This window comes from Theobroma umbraticum, unplaced genomic scaffold, assembly GCF_002168275.2.
Source record: "Theobroma umbraticum cultivar Fairchild unplaced genomic scaffold, ASM216827v3 scaffold_239.1, whole genome shotgun sequence".
NCBI lineage: Eukaryota > Viridiplantae > Streptophyta > Magnoliopsida > Malvales > Malvaceae > Theobroma > Theobroma umbraticum.
Window position 1 is genome coordinate 1,072,526 of NW_018397273.1, and position 22,767 is coordinate 1,095,292.

Here is a 22,767-nt window from a genome sequence, read left to right on the forward strand (position 1 = left end):
TTCACTTTAAACTCTCACTTGTACATTTTTGGACAGCACCAGACCTAAACAAAATCGTTAGCAACAGCCTGCAATCCAAATTCGATATCCATGACTGATCGAAAGGAACACCTTTCACGCCAAAATCAATATATCCATGAATGATTAAAGGAATCTTTGGTTATATTTTCATATCAGAGAATGCAACAAACCGATTGTATCAACTATGAAATGAAATGAGAAAAAATATCAAAGTTCAATAGAAGAGGATCATTTGAATGAAATAGTTTCATGCAAAATCAAGGATGTCTAAATACAGCATAAATATTCCTAATTATGAAGCACTATACTGCTTTTCAAAAAAAAAAAAAAAGGAGAGAAATTGAAAAATGAAAGCAATGGGTGCCGGCCAAGCAAAGTCCAAGTCAACAAGACCTGCATTCATGTTCAAGTAATGCCAAGAAAAAGAAAAAAAAAATTATCTTGCAGACCCATCCTGCCATTTACGACTGAATCTTTAAAACAGGAAAAGCAATGACATCTCGGATGCTGGCGGAATTTGTCAAAAGCATCACAAGCCTGTCAATCCCAAGTCCCTACAAAGAAGAATTTTTTCCATCAGGATTTGCTTAGAAACAAATGTGTCAAGATGAAAATTATATCAGTGTCCATAAAATCTCCATTTTAGAAAAAGAACAATAGTCCAATGTCATACAAATAAACATTTACTCCAAGAGCTGAAGCTACAAAATTTATGAAAATTTATTACTTTCCATAAAGACAAGTTGCAACTCAGAACAAAACTAATGGATGGACCTTATATACAACAATAAATACACATGGATGAACCACAATGCAACCATCTTTTGAAATGTATAAACACGTATTTATGTTTATTATGGAAAATCCAGATTACGTGCAAAGTATAGTGAGTTTTTTACTTATACAAACTAAGTCATACTACATAAACCCAATCCATAAAGAGCTTGGAAGTACCAGAATGGATCAGTTTTAGAAGCATCAAATGCAAGTAACAGGCTCAGTCATAACGGAGCAGTTTTAGAAGCATCAAATGCAAGTAACAGGCTCAGTCATAACCCAGCATGTTTATGATTAGATGGAATCTAATGTTATCAACATGTTGAAAAGGAATGATGTACACTAATCAGCGCAAACAAGATGGGTATACCATTCCTGAAGCTGGGGGCATTCCATATTCCAAAGCAGTAAGAAAATCATCATCAAGAGTCACTTCATACATAGAGTCTTCATTTTTATGATCTTTTTCTTCCATACTATCTGTGACTGAAACAGCTTCTGCTCTCTTCTTGTTATGTTGCCTTACTTGCTCTTCCAGGCGGGCTCTCTGCCACAATTGGAAACAAATGACCATCCTTTTGCTTTCAACTTAAAACAAACTCAAAGTCACAGTTCACAAATATATTATCAACAATATCTCATAAATTATGCCCAAAGAGATTTTTAAGACTGTTCAACCATGCTTTATATCTTCAAAGCCACTAAACAGGCTATAAAGTTTTGTAAGAGTAATAAACAAATAAGTATCTCATGAAGGAGATATGTACAGGCTGCTATAAATGAACCAATTAATGAGGCATCAATCACACCAACAATTCCAATGCGTTCATTGCCTGCTCATATTACTTACCGCAAGCTATTCTTATAGAAATAATGATCTTGTCAATGAAACTCATAAGCACAATTACACTTTCATAACATGAGCAAAAATATTAGAAAGTTGTGGGCATTCTGAGGGGAACATCTTTATATAAGAACCACAGGTGTACTCTAATAAAATTAGGCCAAGGTTTTTTGCTTAGAAGAAGAAAACTGGAAAAAAACAATATTTGATGCCAAGCACATTGAGAGGAGACAAATTATAGCAAGGGATGGTAAGCAATGTCTACTTAGCAGGACAAAGTTTAAACAATAGTCACATTGACACAGAAACACAGTAAACATGCTACTTCTAGGATCAAGGCAAGAGCAATCAAATGCTTAGCCAAATTTAGTTCCATTCCCAGCTAGGATCGAAGGCATTCATATTAAGCTCTTGAGAAGGTAAGCAGATAAAGATAAATTAAAACCATATATTTCAACTTATGTGTAAACTTTCATTAATGTACACTATAGCTAGGAAAAAATCATTGAAATTTGCCACAGACCAACTAAAAGCCCACTTCATGAGTTATTATGATGGTCTAAATATTCAAATGCTCATCATTTGCATAACAACCTGTGATCAGAGTCGCCAAGTTTAGCATATAAAACAACCTGTATCATTATTACCTGGTCCAAAGGATCAGTTAACTCAGAGAATGCATTGGCCAGTTCACGACCACATATGAAGAGTTCAAATCTCTCAGTTAAACCTGCATGCCTATTTTTCAGACAACTAAGAAGAGTAAGATAATTCTGAAAGTGAAGACAAATATATATGCATAAATCCACATATGTAACAATGCAAATGTATGCCACTACTTCTTCGCAAACCTTCCATACCTCCGGTGTGGTTTGGCAAGAGGAGATATTTCCATGGGATAGTCCAAAACAAATGTAGGTTGCAGGAGCTTTGGTTCAACAAAAATTTCAAAAACCTGGAAAAGATAAATAAACCAAAGGTTTATCACAACTACAGATCATCTCGTACTAGAAAAAGTGAAAGTAAAACAAATTTAAATAAAAGAAACTGTCTACACTCAGCTTCTAGTTTTGTGAATTCTACAACCCCCACTAAAGGAATTCTGAGCAATAAATTTCCATGAATTGTTCTCACAGAGAGAAGAGAACAGGGTGATTAAAATGTGTTATCTATAGTTTTCAAGCTTAGGGAAAAACAGGAATTGTATTTCCCTTTTATGAAATTTATTCAGTTCACTCCCTAAATTATACTTTCATTGCTATTTTACAATTATAATTTTCTATTACACAATTTTGCAACTCTAAAGAACTCTGAAATAATAAATGAAGACTCACCTCATTAAGAAGGTGGCCAAGTGAAGGGCAGGCTTCAATGGAAAACTTGTCCTTACTATCAAGCCCAACTCCAAGTGCCTTCATAACAACATCTTTAGCAACTTTAAGATCATTTTCAAATTCAGTGAAATCAATCCCGGTGGCTTCTTTAACAAGATTGTGCATGGTTTCCCTCCTCCATGGCCGCTCCAAATGTATCTCAACCCCCTGCGTACAAGGCATACATTAGTTGCTTCAAAGCCTGTCCCAACCAGATAAGACCAAAATGTAAAAAACTGAGAAACTAGAATTTCCAGAACCTCCTGAAATGAAATTAAACTATTTTTATTAGCCATGCAATGCATTACCTGGTAATCAATGGTGAGCTCTCCGTGAACTGCAAGAGCACATCGGGTAACAATTTCCTCAGCCATGTCCATCATGGATTGATAGTCTGAATATGCCTCATACATCTAAAATCAGGCTAAAAACAATGGCAATCAGGTCTTCAGAAAACAAATTTAACACTTGAAACCATATGAAGCACATTTGCAACAAAGCACAGAAATCTCAGCTATAGGATAAAAATATGGACGTTGACGAAAATGATCATATTGCATTATATTTATAAATTATCATTTTAATTTCTTTTATAATTATTCAATAAAACTTATTTAAATTTGTAAATATATAAGAAGTTTAATTGTACCAAATGACTATTATTAACAACATTTTTCATTATAAATACTAATAAAATTTATTCAATTTATATATAAAAATTCTAATTGCATTGAATGACTTTCTTTAAAAAATGTTTTTTCTTAATTCTAATAGTATTGAATAATTTATAGATTAATATTAAAAATTTCTATCATATATAATTGAATCGTTAATATTCTTATACATATAATTGTCTTTCAATTATAATTTTCTTTTATATATAATTTATTTAAATTATTACTGTCTTTTATTTAAAGACAATTAACTTACACTTTAAAAACATTTTTCTTTTAGATATAATTGTTATTTAAATATAAAAAAAAATTCACATGCAAGGCACATGACAATAAATACTAGTATTTTTATAAATACCTCTATGGTTGTAAATTCTGGGTTATGACGAGTTGAAATGCCTTCATTTCTGAATATACGACCAATCTCATATACTTTTTCAAATCCTCCAACCTGTCATTAGAAAATATAAATATTGTTGACAATATAAATTTAAGAGGCAAGCAAATATTAGAGGTGTGCGCTAAGGATGGAAAGATAAGAGAAACAGGGCAAAAATGAAGAATAAATTAACTGAGAAAATTGCTGGGTCTGCCTGTTTCCATGCACACCTTTTCTTCTCCCATGGAAATCAGTCACATTTATTGGTGTGTGGATCCCACCTTCTTACTCACATTGTAACTGACAATTTCCTTGACGAAACCAAAACATGCGTAAAAATAGGCCCACCCAAAACCAAGATAGAAAATATACCAATACATGTTTTTGATACACCCACCTCCCTCTAGAGACTCCACATAATAGAAACACTGTTTTAGTTTAACGCTCTCTCCTCACTAGCCAAAATCAAAAAAAAAAAATGGTGTTTTTCTAAATATCAAAAGGACTAATACAATGTACATATGACGGTTAAGGTTGACACTCAATATTATGACAAGAAGATGGAGTCTAATGCCTTTCTGAGATGGAAGACTATCTTGAATAGCATAAAATGAAACTAATAGCTATGGACAAGAAATGCAAGTATGATATCAAACAAAACCTAGAATCTGTGAAAAAAAGAGTTTAGTTAATAAAGAAAGATGGAGGTTCCTAATAGTGTTTTTCAACAAATTAAGAGCCCAAACCATGAAATCAAATTTATATATGGTGATAAATGACCTTATTGGGGTGCTCTTTAATCTTTTGCTTTGTCTACTAGTCTGCATATAAGCATTTTACAATTGCATAACTTCTGGCGATGAGCTTATTGCTTCTTGTTGAGCAACTAAGATCATCACCTTGTTCACTGAAAGGCTGTCTTTTCTAGCTAGTTTTGGACTTACTAAAGAAAAGTGGTGTTTTCATTATAACTCTCTTAAGTCAATTTCCTTCAACCATTGGTGATTGATGGAGGGTCACCCACGGGTACTAGGATCTAATTTCAATTAGGGATATACTCATTATTTTGCATTTATAATTGGTGGAGGAGAATAAAGGAAGGGTTAATTCAAACTGCATTATAGCAAGAAACTATGCTTTTAAAGTTTACAACTTTGTCTGTATAACTGCAAATTTGAAATGCTAACTAAACACAAGTAGTAAATCAAGGATTAGTTGGAATTCGTAGATGAAGCCACAAAATGATATCTCAGTTCAATTATCCCAAAGGATAGGAAAATTGAATGAGATAGCACTCATGGGACGTGAGTCGGGTAGGGTGGACAAAAAGGAGAAGTGCATCAATAGTCTTGTGTGATCACAAAGGTCCATCAAAACTTGAGACAAAAGCTTTACAAGAGGGCAATATGAAAGCCTAGGTCATAGAAGACAGAATGTTGGGCTACTAAAAATCAAGATACACAAAAAAATTAGTGCAGTAGAGATGAAAACGCGATGCTAATGCATGGGCAAACAAGAAAAGAGTGCACAATGGATAATGTCAGATTAATAGCCATTGAGGCTACAATGAAGGAAACATGTTTGTGGTGGTTGAAAATGTAATGAAAAAAGGCCAACAAGAAGATTTAATTTAATGAAGAATACCGATGTTAAGAAAACAAGAGAAATTACCAAAGAAGAAATGGGATTAAAATTAGAGCAAAGAGTCAAGTGGTCTTCTGTACATTGCTATTTTTAGTATAAATACATATGTGGCTACAACATTGGCAGCATTCCTCTTTATTCTATCCTTTCTTTGTTAATAGAGTTATCAGAAACTAAGCTTAATAAAGATATAGTCTTAAATTTATGCAAAATGATCCATGTAACTAATCCTATATAGTGGAAAAAGACTTAGGTTCCATCTGTTTTACGGAAATTGGCTTCTGAAAAATAAAAGTTCTCTATGGAAGGCATTCACTCAAAAAGTAAAATGTGTTCTATTGTTTGGATGACAAGGTGAATAATATTTTTTATTATTTAGATGACATTGTGAAATATATTTCTCATTCTAAATATTTTTCTTAATATTATTAAGTATCCCAGCACCAATAATCTCAAAAACCATATATAAATGTTAAAAGCTATGTTCAAAATGAATGATTCATACATAATCCCAGCCATAAAAATTATAAAAAGCATAACTCTATTTTTTCATCACCACCCAATTTTTTCATTACCATCAAGGAATCAACATTTTTCTTAAATTTTTAATATTTTAAGAAACCTGTACAAATGCATAAATACTAGTATATTTTATTTTATTTTCTTTCTCATTTCATTTGACAAATTTTTTCTTGACTTCCATTTTCTCTGAAGTTTTCTTCTTTTCTCAATAATTTGTATAATTGACTAATATTTTAAAATTTAAAAAGCTACAGATTATGGCCATAATATATTTCTTTGTTTCCTTCCATTTTCCACTTTCTCATTTTTTTTTTGCCTTACTTTTCCATTTTTGACCTTTCTCTATTGCAAAGGTGGCGGGCAATAGATGTCTTGCCAACAATGGAGGAAGAGAGGAAGGTGGTTACGAAGGTCTTGAACAAGGCTGGGTAGGATATTGAAGCGAAAAAAATGGGAGTTCTTGGAGTAGAATGGTAGCTTGTGGAGGAAAGAGCGAACTTCTTAATAGAAAGGAGGCTTTTAAAGGGCTGTGGCATGCTTTGGAGGTTGCAAAGGTAACACTATAAGTGTAGGAGGCTGAAGATTGAATTGGAAGAGGGTGATATGGAGGCTGCATATGTGTAAAGAAGAGGACAAATGGCAGAGTATGGAGGAGAGAGGGAGATCATGGAGGAGACAAAAATGGGGGTGTGAGGTCGTCACTGGCTTTGGCAGTGGAGGCCGATCCTGGTTGCCAGATTTCAGTTTGGGGTTGCTGGATTTGTGAGGCTTTGACGCCACTGTGTTATTGGTTGTATTCTATGTGAGTTTCAAATATTATCTTCATGATTTCAAAAATGGAAGACAATTTCCTGAAATTGAGGGCTTTTTTCTGTTGACTATATGCTCATTTCCATTGAACAAATTTTTCTTTGACATCCAAACACCAAAAAATATGAAAAATGGCTTCCTAAAAGCCATTTACTGCAAAACAAATGGAGTCTTCGACTGTAATTGTCATTGTTGATAGAGGTGGTTGTGCAGCTGTAACCTTTGGACATCTTAAAGCTTGTTACACATAATTAACCAGAAACAAGAGAGGAGAGAATAATTTGAACCATGAAACTCTCACCATCTAACTACAACTTCATTTGAAAGAATTGAACTTATTATGGAAAAAGAAAACAAGGACTTAGAGAATCCACCTATGTTGCTCTGACTCTTCACTTTTCCTCAAGTATCCATGTCAGATACATATCCAACATGCCAAAGTAGATATGAGTATGAGGTATTGAACCTCCAAATATAAGGAAGAGATGAGAAAAGTTTAAATAGACCAGTGTCCTACACATATCCATACCCCACACTCACTACCAGAGTCCCAACAACTCAGGTACCAACAAATATATCCGACATAATATAGCAAGCAACAAGTCATAAACTGCATACTATAATCACCGGAAAATAGAATGAAAGTTTCCCATATATAAAAGGTGTAGGGAAAGTCTTGGGCGGAGTTTGTGAAGTTTCAATTAAAAATGGTCAAATAAGAACTTAAATATAGACAAAAGCTATAGATTGTATAGATTGTAAAAACTAAATGTGCAAACAAGTTGTGATTTTTTTAATCAAAGGAAAAAGAAGTTTTAATATTTTATTTAAATATCTATTTCAACTAAAAAAAAATTATGATAAGCTCTTCATGTTCATCAACAATTGATTAAATTCTGTACGTAGATGTTATTTTTCATTAATACTTTACCATCATTTATCTATTCATGAAGTGTTATCATTATATCAGTATTTATTTTTATTTAGATGTTTTACTTAGGAACTTCACAAACTCCACTTAAGGAACTCCACCTAAGTCTTGCCCTAAGGTTTAAATTCTGAAGTTGAAAATCCACTTTTTATTAATGACATAAGAGGAAAAAACAACAAATTCCAAATGGAAAATGGCAGTTAAATAGGATATCCAAATCCAAAGTTATTTAGGACCTCACCAGCATTCTCTTCAAGTGAAGTTCAGTTGCAATTCGTAGATAAAGGTTCCTTCCAAGGGAGTTATGGTATGTCATGAATGGTCTTGCTTCAGCCCCACCAGCTGCTCCCTAGTCGATCAAATCAAATAAAAGTCAAATTCACCAAAACAGATTACTTTTGCACTGCTAAATAAAAAGGCAAGCAAAAACTGAAAAAAAAAATTGCAATAAATAGTATTATCTTAGAATTGTGATACATAATTTTAAGCAGTAAAATCCAAAAGCCCCCTCAAAACACTTCAAAAGGACACTTTGGTCCCTCTTGTTTCAAATTGATATTTTTGGCCCTTTGACTATTAACACTGTTAATCAATAGTTAAAAAAAAATTAGAACTGATTCTACATAAATATTTTAAGACACAAATAACCTTTATATATATTTTTAATTTAAGCAAATTCTCTTTAAAAAAAATCTGCTCATCCTTCTCCCGAAAACCTTAATCAGAAAAAAAATAAAAAAAAAATTGATTTGAAGGCCTGGAAATTTGAGGTAGTATTCAGCTTGAAAACCAACTTTCTTGAGGTAAAACTCTTTATTTCTCAAACAGTTTGAGAATTTTTTTCATTGAAAAGAATGTATTAAAATTAATTTTTTTGTTCAATGATGGATATTTCAAATTTGATGTTGTCGAGTTAAGAGATTAATTTTATACTCGTAATTACTAAATTTGTTGGAAATTTTTGCCTAAAATTTGTTCTTTGAGATTAGAGTTCAAGATGACATAAAAAGATTTGGACTTGATTACTATATATCAAAAGTTTAAAGGTTTGACGGTGCACCATGTAGTGGGTTTCAGTCTCTATTTGTCAGGCTTTAGCTCTGCTGTGTTTTTGTTTTTATTTGCTGGCTCAGCTCTGCTGTGTTTGTTATTTGGCTGGGGCTGAGTTTTGCTTTTGATGTAGTGCTTGCTATATGGCTGTTGGGAAAGGGCTCTTGTGATTGCCTTGAGATTTGATGGGAAGACATCTTAATCTTCTTGCAACCTCGGAAGTAATCTTGAGTTTCAATTTGTTGGTCGGATTTGGATTGTTGGACTTCTTGTTTCTACCATGACTTGTAGCTCTTTCTATTTTTTCATTATGAAATCAAAGTTGCTTTTCAAAAAGAAAAAAAGTTTTAATTTTTTTCTCTTTATCAAATATTGAATTAGATTAAGTATCAATGTAAGATAAAGTACCGCATTCAAAAATCCCCTTTTAAATTTTGATTAACTTTTAAGTTTTGTCTTCTTTGTCAAATATTAAATTTTAAAGCGAATTTTATTACGTTTCGGAAGGAAACATGAACAGATTTTTTTTAAGAAGGTATTTGTGTGCTAAATTTTTATGTAGTATTGGGTATAATCTTTTTTAACGGTTGACTAACGGTGTTAACAATCAAGGGACCAAAAACATTATTTTAAAACAAGACCGACCAAAGTGTTCTTTTCAAGTGTTTTGAGGGGCTTTTTGGATTTTACCCTAATTTAAGTACCTGGAAAATAAAAATATAGTAGCACATAATTTTCAGACACTAGCAACAACTCCAGTGTTAGCTTTTTCGAGTGCCTTGCAACATATTTCCAGTATGAGATGATGCAAAAGGTTTACACACACAGATTGATTCCAAAGTAAGAGAACATCTTTAAAGCCTTTAAGGAGCTCTAAACTCTTCCACAACCCTTAACTTCTATATTATTTCAAGCTTAATTAGTTGAACCCCTTTAAATGTCCATGTATCATACATGCAACATTAACGTGTGTGTGTGTGTGTGTGTGTATACACACACATATACATATAGGGCCAACAAACTGAGGGTGTATTTGTTTTAGAAAGCTATGGTTACATATGGAGATGACACTTGGCAAAATGGACATGGCTAGGGTTTTTTAATTTGAAGGGGTCTTTTTTACATTTGCAGGAGCATGGGGATGTGAAGGAGGGTCAGCAATGCTAGCCGATTCAAGGAGAAGGGCAAGGGAGGAAATAAAAAGAAAGACAGGAAGTGATGAAGAAAGAGAAAGGTTGAGGGAGAGGGGAGAAGGAGAGAGGAATAGTGAAAATGAAAAATATAAATGGGGGAGTAAGAGAGGCACAAGGTTCAATGGGGCCCAAGAACTAAAAAAGAACAAAAAGTGGCTCAAAGATTGGTGGCAAAGTGTATGGACCAGGTGATCTGATGATGAAGACCACCTCTATCAGAAGAATTTTTGACAGCCAATAGTGGATGATGTTTTGATAATATTTGATCTTTGACCTGACAAGAATTATCTCTAATTCCTACTTTTCTTTTTAGCATACAACTAAGCTAGTGACTAATCCTGTAACTATGGCATTTCATGGACCATGAATTTGATGCTACCTGAAGCAAAATGAGTCACCAAAGTTTGGTGGTTCAATGATCTCTAACAATGCTAAAAACCTGAAATGGAGCTTAATTTTCTTTGGATTTGTGTTAGTGTTTAGATGTGATAAAATATAATCTAACCCAATGGAATTGTGCAACTCACTCAAAATCTAAATCAGCTGACCTAAAGTTCACTAAAATTTGTTAACAATATTCTCAGCATGAAATTGACAACAATCATAAATTGATTATTCTTACTATATATACCTACAACTAAAGTTAGCCTGAAGCAGGTTCCACAACCAATTTAATTTTTTGGTTAACATTTGGCAAATTTGGTTGCCTAATTGATTGACATGTGATAATGTGGAGTTAATTGCTTGATATTGGGCCTTACAGTGGTGAGTTAGCAGTCTGCTGATGGGGTGGTTTTCAACCTTTTTGTATGACTTAAAATAGTTTTGTGTCTTTTCCATGGGCTATTTTTTGTTCCATTTTCCTTTTGTTTTATTTTAATATTTTCTAACCTAATTATTATAAAGGATTACAGATTTGTTCAATCAATATATATTTTTAAAATAAAGCAAAAAGTCTTTTGATGAACGAAAAAGAAAGATAAGAGAAAAAAAACAAAAACAAAAAGAAAATATGAAAAATAAAAAAGTATGAAAATGTTTATTATTGAATGTTTTCTATTTTCCTTTTTCTTTTCTCTTTTTTAATTTTAATAGCTTTTTTTAGATATTAATTTCATAAATGTTCATAATTTAGAATAATTCCTTTTTATAAAATTATTATCCAATATAGAAATTTATTGATTTATTCTGCAACGTAGTGCAAGGAATTTTACTAGTATTTACTTCTTCGTTTTCATTTTCCACAACTCTGAGCTTCAACTTTTTTATTTTCTTTTTTTACAAAAGCTTTTCATATTCTATTGTTCATTTTTTTCAAGATTGTTTAGTGAATAGAAATAATTATTCATTTTTCTAAACAAAATTAGAGAAAATAAGTAAGGCATTTGCATTTTTTTTTTAAGATGAGGAAAATTATTATAAGAATGATTATTAAACATCATTATAAAGGTGCTTAACTATTAAACAGAAAATAAAGATAAGAAAAGTAGTTCACATAAGTTAAGGTTTATTTCATTTGAGGTTTAAATGAATTTTTCTCAATCCACCTCAACTTGAAAAGTAATTGCTCACTTTTTATTCACAGTATCACTTACTGTTCATAATGCAATGGCAGTGATAGTGAATCATCTTTGTCAAACAAAATATTTCTTAGATCATTTAAACTTTAAGTTCTACAGATAGAGGTAATTTATACAAAAACAAAAAAAAAAGATTGTAAGGATGTAAAAGAAACAGAGGAAAAGCCAAAAAATATATGTGCCTTCTATATTTTCTTGGTCATCATGCCATATTCTAGTTTATTCCATGCTTCATCTTTCAATCAATAATATAACAACAACTGCTTCTTAAAAAGGCATTGATCTAAAACTGGCTACTACTTTTATTGCTCATGTGCTGTTCGTGTTTTGTGAGATTTGAACACTTGGCTATTTAAGTAGACCATAGATGGAAGAGACTCTTCCATGTATTCAATATTTCCAGTGTTTTCTCTATGTTTTATTTGAAAGCAGAGAATAGAACTTTATTCTTCCTTTCAAAATTCAACCTATTTCCTTCTCATTTCCAGAAAACATTTTCTATCTCAAAATCCAAATTTTTTAGTCTCATTTTATATTTTTAATAAAAATGAAAAGAAAAATGATTCTGTTTTCAAAAACCAAACAAACCCTACATATTTTTCCCTTTTTTTTTTTTTTTTGAGCCAACTGCAAGTTAGAGTTATGCATTGCTCTAAACCCATCAAGTTCCGAGAGAGTCAATGTGCAACAGAGTAAAATGTAGCTTTTTAATAAGTAGGTCTTTGACATGAAAGACCACTCGGTTGGCATCCCAATAGATAAAAACGTTATTTGAATTTCCATCTCCACCAATAACGATTAATAATCATTTTACTTAATAGTAATCAACAAGAAAAGGCAAATTATTTCACTATCAGAAAAGCCAACACCCAGAAAAACTAGAAAATTATTCACAAACCTGCAGAACTGGAGTTTCAACTTCAACAAAACCCTGAGATTCCACCATCTTTCGTATCTCCGTCACAATCTATTAAAAGAAAAGTTTCATAAGAATACAATTTTAAAGCATCAAAACTCAAATTATAAGTACCAGAAAAACAAGATATACACACGCATGTACATAAATACACATGAAAATAATCCATAACTTAAGAGCTATTTTAAATAAGATCACACTGTTCAAAATATACAATATATGGTTCAAACTTTATCAAGTCAATTACCAATATTGTTGACAAATCTTTAGAAATGTAAAAAGTCAATTAGTTAAAACTTTCCTCCAAGCAAGAGTTTATATTCACTTACAAAAACAAGCATGCTCAAAATTACAAATAATCTTTTCATTAGGAAAAAACCTTACTTTAAGCAAGCAGCAACATCAAAAGGCTAGAATGCAGTAGAAAATTGAGAGAAAATGTTAGAGGAGGTTCGATTCAACATCCATCTATGACACTTATCCATAGTTTATTTGTTGGCAAGATTCAAGAACTGTTGATGACTATTCAACAATAAGGATCTCAATATAAACCTCTGTTTTCTAATTTATTAACTCCATTTATTGCTCAATAAATCAGGCCATCAACAAAGCATTACAATCTTAAAATTTATTGCGATATTTCTGCTCTTAAAGTGGCAATCCCTAGACTAGAATTGTGATGTGTGGCATAAACAACATTCTTTCCATAAAATTCCATTAAAAAGAGTCACACCTCTAAGCCACAATCCAAAGCTTTAGACATCCTTGGCATCACACAAATTCAACTTCATTGATAATATGATGATGATTATGTTTATCTTTTAATGTACTAAAATTCAAGATTCTATCATCACCCTTGTGATAAATTGATAGTATTTTAAACTCGGCATAAATATAAAATACCTATACTTGTGATTCTATAATAATATTATTTGTGTAATCAATATCACATAATAACAACTTATACCTTAGTTATTAGCTTTTTTATTTATTGAATTAAGAAGTCAAATGCAGAAATCCAACAATTAATGTATTCTAAAAATTTGTTTTAAAGTTTTCAACTCTCATTTACAAATTTCCATAATTGTTGAAATAAATATCAATATCAATATTTAAATATCCCATCAACAAATCCACATTTTGATAGACCTGATATATCTATCAATAGTGAATATTGAAAACCTTGCACCGAGAATGCATAAATCCTCTAGATATAACCAATGGTTATATTATTTTCCCCACAACAAAAACAAAGTTCTACTGGTTTATGAACGCAAGAAAGGTAGATATAGTGGGAAAACGAAAAAGATGCAACACGTTAATTCCTTTTGTATAAGAATATAAACCAATATCCAAAATGGAACTAAACATGTAAACCAACTAATGTAGTCTCACAAAAGATGAATTACTCTTTATCCATAGAAGAACATCTAACTTTTCTCTTGGTTTGACAAGCAACCAAAGGAGGTTTAGAGTATAGAAGTGCAAGTCACTCTAGACAAAAAATAACCAAATAATTAACACATACCAATACAATCCTATAGGAAGAAAACCAAAAGGTCAAATCAACATCAGTCAGGGCAGTGCAAATAAATCACCTTTGCTCGTTTCCGGAATAAATCAGCAACTTCAGGATTTGCAATCATATCAACATACCTAAAATAGGGGGAGGGGGCGATGGAGGAATATGGTCAAAGGCATGAAACAATCAAGCCATATCACAACACCAAGAATAAAACGTATAAAGGACATCAAACAATTTCAAATGTGTTATCAGACATGTAGGAGTTATGTACTAAAAAACTCCCTTGACATGATTGTTAATGATTAAAAGATGATTATGCAAAATAATAAGATGTTAAAAAAAATTTCATATGACAATTATGCTAAATAGAGACAAGCAAAGTTCAAGAATGTTTCAGATCTTTCTTTAAGGGGAAAAATGATGGAAAATAAGAAAAAATTATTTGAGGAGCTCAGTAAAATAATCAATTAGTACTTGGACAATGAGATGGATTGAAATTATGGGTTTGACTGAGTACTTTATAATATGATTCACAACGAATAACAAAAAGAAAAATACAAGTTGCAGAAAACAAGTAACCTTTGACGATAACGCTTATCAATGTCAGTTAGACCATGATACTTGTCAGGCAACGGAAGCAGAGATTTTGTAAGAATTGCAAAAGAATCCACCTTAACAGAAAGCTCCCCTGAAAAGTGAATCAGAAAAAGAAGGTAATGAAATTAAGGGGAGCTTTGACTTTTATATATACACAAAAAGAGATTAGAATAGAGGGTAATCATAGTGAATTTCTTTAATGAAGAAGTTTACCTTTCTCAGTCCGCTTGATAGAGCCAGATGCACCTAATATATCACCAATATCAACAAGGGTCTTTAACTGCTCAAATTGATCATTCAAAAGCCTTTCCTTCTCACAGTAAAGCTACAACCATTTTAAAAATATAGTCTAAATGTGAATGACATTATGAGAGAATAATACAGAGGAAGAAGCATTATGAACAAAAAAAAAAAAGAACCTGAATGGTGCCGGAGTGATCTCTTAAAGTGAGAAAAGCAAGCTTTCCAAAGGCTCTGCGAGCAACAATTCTGCCTGCAACAGAGACATGATGACTCTCACTATCTAACTCTTCACCGTTGTTTAGATTCTTATATATTTCTTGCAACTCCCTAGCACTATGACTTCTATCCCACTTATACGCATACGGCTCCAACCCTTTGCTCCGCAATTGTTCCACCTTTTTCAAACGGATGGCGCGTACGGCTTCACGGTCCGAAGTGGAAGTAGAAGTGGAAGTCGAAGACCCACGATTGCGAGAGTGCAGCTTGGTGTTGGTAGCGGCTGCGCCGCCATCTGAGCAGCAAGGGACTATATCAGAGGAAGAAGAGCCCAATCTATAACTTCTATCCCACTTATAAGCATAAGGTTGCGACCCTTTGCTCCACAATGGTTCCACCTTTTTGAGGCGGATGGCACAAACGACTTCAAGATTCGAAGTGGAGGTGGAAGTGAATGTAAAAGACCGACTATTGCGAGTGTTGGTGGCGGTGGCAACGCCGCCATTCCAGGAGAAAAGGACTAGATCAGAGGAAGGATAACCCAACCCAAGTGGTTGCCTTAAACTCAACGGCCTTGCAATTGATGAGGTTAGCCTCCACACCCTCAAGCCCTCCATCTTTAATCTGAAGTATATTAATTTGTGAGCAAAAAATTCAAGTCGTGAATCCTATGTGTTTTATAGCAAAACCAAATTGAAGTTTCTTCAAAAGCCCATTCGAACCAAAGATATGCATAGGAATACAGCTTAAATTTTATTAATTTTTTAAAATTATTATTATATATATTTTATTAATTATTTTATTTTTTTTAATATAAAAGGGCATCAATCAGTGTTAGAGTGTGCAGCAATCGGTTGCAACTGAGCAACCGACCACATCGTCAGTTGTAAGAATCGATAGGTCAGCTCATTGACTGCAACAATTAACCTCATCTGTCGATTGGTTCAATGTCGATTGGTTCAATTGTCGATCGAGAAACCGACCCTCACCCTTTTTATTTTTTATTTTGAGGGGTTAAAGATTATCTTAACCCCTTAAATAACTTAAGCCGGCCAACCACCTTCCCTCGATAAAATTCCCCTCATCTACAATCTCCCCCTCTCTTAAACCCTAACTCACGTAATTAGCTCACCCATTCATAGCGCATCCATTTGCTGCCATCAGTGTCATTTCAGACTACTGTCAGCCACCCATTCATGCCTTTCTTGGCAGCAACTAGCAAGGTAAACCAGAGATTTTTATTTTTCATAACTACTGGTTTTGTGAAAATAGCAAGAGAGAGAGCTTAAGTTTTTCTTTTTGTGAAAATAGCATACACCAAATAACTTAAGCATATTACATGCTCTTATATTATGAGCATCTTTGAGCATATTGAGTCTTGTGGTTATTTGCATAATATTTTAGTGTAAGCAGAAAGATTAAAGTTTGCTAGAATTAAATATTAAAAATTATATTTAAAAATTAATGTTTAGAATTATTATTTAGATTTTCAATGAAAATGATTGGCAATATGTTAAAATTAAATATTAAGAATTATGTTTGGGAATTAATAGTTAGAATTATTGTTTAGATTTTTAATTAAAATGATTGATAATATGCTAGAATTAAACATTAAAAATTATGTTTGAGAATTAACGTTTAGAATTATTGTTTGGATTTTCAATTAAAATGATTGGCAATATGCTTGAATTAAACATTAAGAATTATGTTTGAAATTAATGTTTAGAATTATTGTTTTGGTTTTCAATTAAAATGATTGGTAATATGCTAGAATCATTAACAATTATATTTAGGAATTAGTGTTTAGAATTATTGTTTGAATTTTCAATTAAAATGATTGGCAATATGCTAGAATTAAACATTAAGAATTATGTTTGGGAACTATTGTTTAGAATTATTGTTTAGATTTTCAATTAAAATGATTGGTAATATTCTAGAATTAAACATTAAAAATTATGTTTGGAAATTAATGTTTAGAATTATTGTTTGGATTTTCAATTAAAATGATTGGCAATATACTAAAATTAAACATAAAAATTATGTTTGGGAATTAATATTTAGAATTATTATTTAGATTTTCAATTAAAATGATTGGCAATATGCTAAAATTAATTATTGAAATTAATATTTAAGTTTTTTTTTTGTATATGTCAACTAATGAGGAAACAAATTTGGCAACTAGTGAGACACCGACACCAACATCAACATTATCAATATCTACATCTCATGTTACTACTTGTTCTACTGAAGCCAACAAAATATTTGAAGTTTTAAGCAAAGTGCAAAAGCAAAGGGAACCACCTCAATTTACATCAGTTGTGTTGGATCACTTCACCAAATTTGTTGATGAGAAAGGTAATAAGAAGGCTACATGTTCTTATTGTGGTAAAAAATTGTGTGCTGATATGAAAAAAAATAGAACGTCTTCATTGAATAATTATATTAAAGTTTGTCTGAAGTTGAAATTGGTCCGCGATAATGAGGAGAACAAGCAAATGGAATTAGTTTTTGCTTAGAGAGGAGATGGGTTGGGTAGTCGGAAGTTTGATCGAGAGACAATTAGGAAGAGTTTAGTTGAGTTTGTGAAAAATTAAGGATATAAGAAGCATATAAACAAAGTATGTCCTAGATTTCGTATACCATCACGATAAACTATTGTTAAGGATTGTTATAATGTTTATACTAATAAAAAAACTCAGATGAGAAAATTATTAAAATCAAGTCTTCGTAGAATGTGTCTCATTACTAACACATGGACTTCGACATAAAGAATTAATTATATGTGTCTAATTGTCTATTTTTTTTATAATGACTGAAAGTCGCAAAAAAAGATTTTGAACTTTTGTCCTATTACTAGTAACAAAGATGAGGCCATTGATAAGGCAATTAGTAAATGTTTGCTTCATTGGGAGATCTAAAATTTTTTTTCTATGACTATTGATAATGCTAGTTCAAATGATGTTATAATAGGACATTTGAAGAAAAAAATTTAATGTTGCTAGAACTAGTATTTTAAAAGGTAGATTTTTTTATGTGGGATGCATTGCTCATATTGTTAATCTTATAGTATCTAAGGGATTGAAGGATATTAATATCTCAATTGCTCGTGTTAAAGGGGCAGTGAGATATGTTAGACAATCCACAACTAGATTAGCCAAGTTTAAAGAGTGTGCTACTAGCGCGGGAGTTAAAAGCAACTGTTTATTGTGTTTGGATGTGAGCACTAAATGGAATTCTACTTTTTTTATGTTGGAAATAACTTTGAAATTTAAACAGGTTTTTGCATCATTTGAGTTATGTGATAATAGCAACATACCTGAGCTTTTGAGGTTTGGAGATGAGGTGCCTGATGACTGAGATTGTGCAAATCTTAAAAAGATTTCTCATTTCTTGAGAGAATTTTATGATTTGATCTTGAGTGTTTCAAGTTCATCTTACATAACTATTAATTCTCTTCTATATTCCATTTCTATGTGTGTACCACTTTGATTGATTAGCAAAATGGTGATGATGTTGATTTACGATATAAAAGAAAAATTTGACAAGTATTAGGGAATATGGACAAAATGAATTTGGAGTTGTTCATTACTCCTGTAGTTGATCCGAGGAAAAAGCTTGCTTATGTTAAATTCACTTTGCTAGAAATGTATCTTCTTACACAAGCTTCAATGATATTTTCTTTGGTGATACAAACAATGGATAAGCTGTTCAATTGTTATAAAAATATGCTACAACCTCAATCTCATGTTGGTGAAAGTGGTCAAGAGTGTCCAACGTCCATGGGACAAGGCACTAGTTGTGGTTGTAGTGATAGTGTTGCTTCAACTTTGATCGGCAAGGACACAAAACGTACTATGAAAAGATTGAATAGGTTCAAAAAACACCGGTTAAATACTGAGTCTAAAGAGTCGAAAATGGAATTGGAGAAATATTTATTTGAGCTTAAGGATCATGAGGGTTTCGATGATGATGATGAGTTTAATGTTCTCATGTGGTGGAAACTCAATCAATTTAGGTTTCCTATACTTGCCACTATTGCTCATGATGTTTTTGTATTCTTGTATCAACAATTGCTTCGGAATCCACTATTAGTACCAATGGATGTGTGCTTGATGCATATAGGAGTTCTTTGACTCCTAAGGTCATGCAAAAGCTTATTTGTGCTCGAAATTGGTTACATGGATTGGCATGTGATGATCCAGATTTGATTGAAGATGATTTGGACAAGCTCAATAAACTTGATTGCTGTAATTATTTTATAGTTTTATTTGTGATTTAATTTATTAGATTTGCCAAAGATCAATTTACCATATTTATTATTATATTTTTTAGATTTGGCTAATATTGCATTAGAGACAATAGCTGAGTCTGAGCCTGAGCCTAAGTCAAACAAACGCGTTATTTCTATTGGCTATGTGGACTTTTCAAGTAATATTATTGGCCATCCGATTTTACATCAAATGGCCAACAAAGAGGGTATCAATACAATCTATTGAAGGCTGAAGAAAATAGGAAGATTCAGACACTAATTTGGGCAAAAAGAGGTCGAAACCATGAAGAAAAAAGAAAAAGAAATCCAAAGATTGAAGGATCAAAAAGCTGCGTTAAAGAATTTCTCACTCTAGATTTGATTTTTTTTCTCTCTAACTTTTTTTTTGTAGAAATGCTTTGTTTTATTGAGATTTGTGTTTGTATTTTGAATATGTTGAGCTAAAATCCACCACAACCCTAGATTAAGAGTTCTATCTCAACATATTCAAAATAAAAACACGAATCTCAGCAAAAATGAAACATTTCTACAAAAAGAGTTAAAGAGAGAAAATCAAATCTAGAGTGAGAAATTCTTTTGAGCAGCTTTTTGATACTTCAATCTTTTGATATCTTTTTCTTTTTCCCTTCTAGTTCCAACCTCTTTTTGCCCTAATTAGTATTGGAATCCTCTTATTTTTTTCAACCTTAAGTAAATTGTATTTATACATTCTTTGTAGGCTATTTAATGTAAAACCGAGTGGCCAATAATGTAAATAGTTACATTTCAGTGCCTAGGAACCCAAGGTTCTGTTCTTGGCCTTTTTAAGGTGCAGGGCAGTACATTCAGCATCTAGCACCCAAGTTGCTATCCACACGGTAGTCTACTACAATTAGTCAAATTCCTTTACATTTTTTACCATGATCCCTTTTAAACTGGGTGAAGTGGTAAACACCAAAATTGTAGCTCTTCCTCTTTATCTTTCCATAGGTCTAAGAATTGTGTTAGTCAGAATTTTTCAACTTAAGACATGATTCAATTACTACAGCTTGGTTTGAGGTCAACTTGAGCAAAAGTGCATGATCCTTTGCAAATTTGACTTCCAAGCTCTTTTGCACCTTTACCAACATATAGCACAATCAATAGAAAGCATAAACAAGACTCAATAGCATGGAAATAAACTCAAATTCTTACTTAAACTACTAAGGCGTGTATAAAGTAAATACTAAGAAAATGTAAAAATAAAGTCTAAATTAATTAAAATTAAGAGGATATTAGTCATTTTTAGGGTCAAAAGAATGTAAGATAACTCTATAAAATAGAGTTATTATGAAGCAGACAACATAATAGCTAAAAGTTCAATGAGAAGGTTTTGTCACTCATATTTTTTAGATGTGGTAAGATTGTGTTTAGCATATAGATTTTGTTAGCAGTAAACTTTTTCTTTGTAATATTCATGTTTTTCCCTTTCAGATTTGTTAACTGTTGGGTATTATATATGTTGCTTTATAGTCATACTGGTTTTGCTTTTTCTAGTTTTTTTTTACATTAAGCTTTTACATTTTTTATGTCAAGCACAATTGTGAGAAATTTGTGGTAGTTTGTAATTTTAGAATTGAAAGGTTGATAAAATGTTAGAGTGTAAGTTATTTCATAAACTATATAATTATTTGTATTTTTATTTTTTAATATGTGTATCTATTTATGACAATTTTGGAAATGGGTTTTTTATTGGATTGAGCAAAGTTAAGTATTTATAGGTTGAAAAACTTGTTGATCAAAACTTTAGAGTGAATATATGATAGAGAATTTGTTTCAAGTTGATTATACATTAATAAGTTGCTATAAACAGAACCATTTAGATCAATAAGTTAGATTTTGCAATATTTTCTAAGTTGAAGGCATTAGAAAATAGAGATATCCATATTGTGGAAAATATCAGATTAATAGATGTTGTTGGCTCTTTCAGTTTAATCTATAATTTGTTGTTATTTAGGAACAGATACTTTTTCTGGCTTTCACAAATTTTTAAAGTAATCGATATTTAAAATATTTTAATAGCATAAAGATTGCTATATTTTTGCACATTTTCCTTAATGTCACCAACTCATAAGGTCTGCCTTGGTTTCTGTAACACCCTTGACTTTGATTTAGATTATGTGTGGTATTGGTTAACCTATTTGATGACTTAAAAGGGAATTTGATCTAGGCATGTGTGAACTTAAAAGTGCTGATGCTTATAAGAGAATAATTATGAATTGCTAGGAATGACATGATTACAGCATCAACACGGTGGAATAACAAAAATTGAAATAACATAAAACATGCCTCCTATCTTTGGATCACCTTGGTTGTTTAATGCAAAGTTAAGTACCACATAAAAACAGAGAAATTTTACCTTTCCAAGTGATATCGTAATCAAATGGATTCCTTTTGGTGACAAAACGTGAATACCTTTTGTGTGAAAGAATCCGAGCCACTCAATACCTTGGCCTCCAATGATGCACACACGATTGCAACGGATCCTTTCCAAGGAGAGAGCTTTATGCCACGGGCTTGTGCTAGCAAGTGGACAACGATTTGTCTCCTTTTTTTCTTGATTTCTACCAAATGATCAAAGAAAAAGTTCTCAAAATAAAATAAAACCTCTCAAGAGTGGTGGCACTCAAGAAAGAAGAGGATTTTTTTTATTTTGTTTCCTTCCCCGCCTCATTAAAAGAAAGAGTGGCTATAATGTGATATTTATATCTAGGTTTAACTTGTCAAAATTTGCTAAATAAGTCCTTAATATTATAACAATTATAATATTTAACTAATACCTAACTAAACTCTTTTAATTAGGTCCTTAGTAGTTGAAACCTAAAATTCGATTTAAGTCTAACTTAAATCATCACACTCTCAATTTAATCCAAATTGCAACCTTTGTGTGTAACCCATAGGTTCTTAACAAGTTGGCAATGGAATTGAATTATAATATTATTAATTAATTAATTTAAATGAATTATATTTAGTTTTAAATTAACTAATTCAATTCCATAGACCATGATTAGCATTTAGCAATGCATCACGGCTATCCAATTGTTAGGAAAGTCAAAGGATTCTTTGACAACCTTTCAGTGTAATTCATTCCCTCATCATATAATCCTAGAGATGATAAGAGTTTGGTGCAGTGCCTACTTTTATTGACCTCCATATTTGTTCTTACAGTTAGATCATTAGCTTT

General features: G+C 31.9%; 1 protein-coding gene and 1 long non-coding RNA gene across 3 annotated transcripts in view; one reads left to right on the forward strand and one right to left on the reverse strand.

The window, feature by feature from the left end:
* Positions 1-216: 216 nt before the first annotated feature.
* Positions 217-16,023, reverse strand: OVA5 (Lysyl-tRNA synthetase, class II). Its single transcript, XM_021442255.2, has 13 exons — positions 15,256-16,023; positions 15,050-15,161; positions 14,819-14,927; positions 14,313-14,370; positions 12,697-12,765; positions 8,217-8,324; positions 4,048-4,140; positions 3,324-3,428; positions 2,977-3,183; positions 2,503-2,597; positions 2,290-2,380; positions 1,169-1,345; positions 217-575 (listed from the first exon to the last, which is right to left on the reverse strand). Exons 1-13 carry the CDS (start codon positions 15,910-15,912, stop codon positions 483-485), a joined length of 1,974 nt encoding a protein of 657 aa, XP_021297930.1. The 5' UTR covers positions 15,913-16,023; the 3' UTR covers positions 217-482.
* Positions 16,024-16,148: 125 nt separating this feature from the next.
* Positions 16,149-22,767, forward strand: part of LOC110426918 (uncharacterized) — a 14,668-nt gene continuing 8,049 nt past the window's right edge. The window contains exons 1-3 of one of the 2 annotated variants that reach the window (XR_002446204.2): positions 16,381-16,518; positions 17,478-17,650; positions 18,572-18,995. This is a non-coding gene — a long non-coding RNA (uncharacterized LOC110426918). Of the gene's footprint in view, positions 16,519-17,477; positions 17,651-18,571; positions 18,996-22,767 lie in introns of those variants that run through there. The other variant, XR_002446203.2, reaches the window with a different exon arrangement.

Excerpts from the sequence above, each read along its gene's own strand:
- OVA5 (XM_021442255.2), bottom strand. The coding sequence starts at position 15,912 with ATGGAGGGCTTGAGGGTGTGGAGGCTAACCTCATCAATTGCAAGGCCG. Across the intron at positions 8,325-12,696 it reads TTGAAACTCCAGTTCTGCAG|GGAGCAGCTGGTGGGGCTGA; the intron begins GTTTGTGAATAA and ends TTGATCGACTAG. Across the intron at positions 1,346-2,289 it reads TAACTGATCCTTTGGACCAG|AGAGCCCGCCTGGAAGAGCA; the intron begins GTAATAATGATA and ends CAATTGTGGCAG.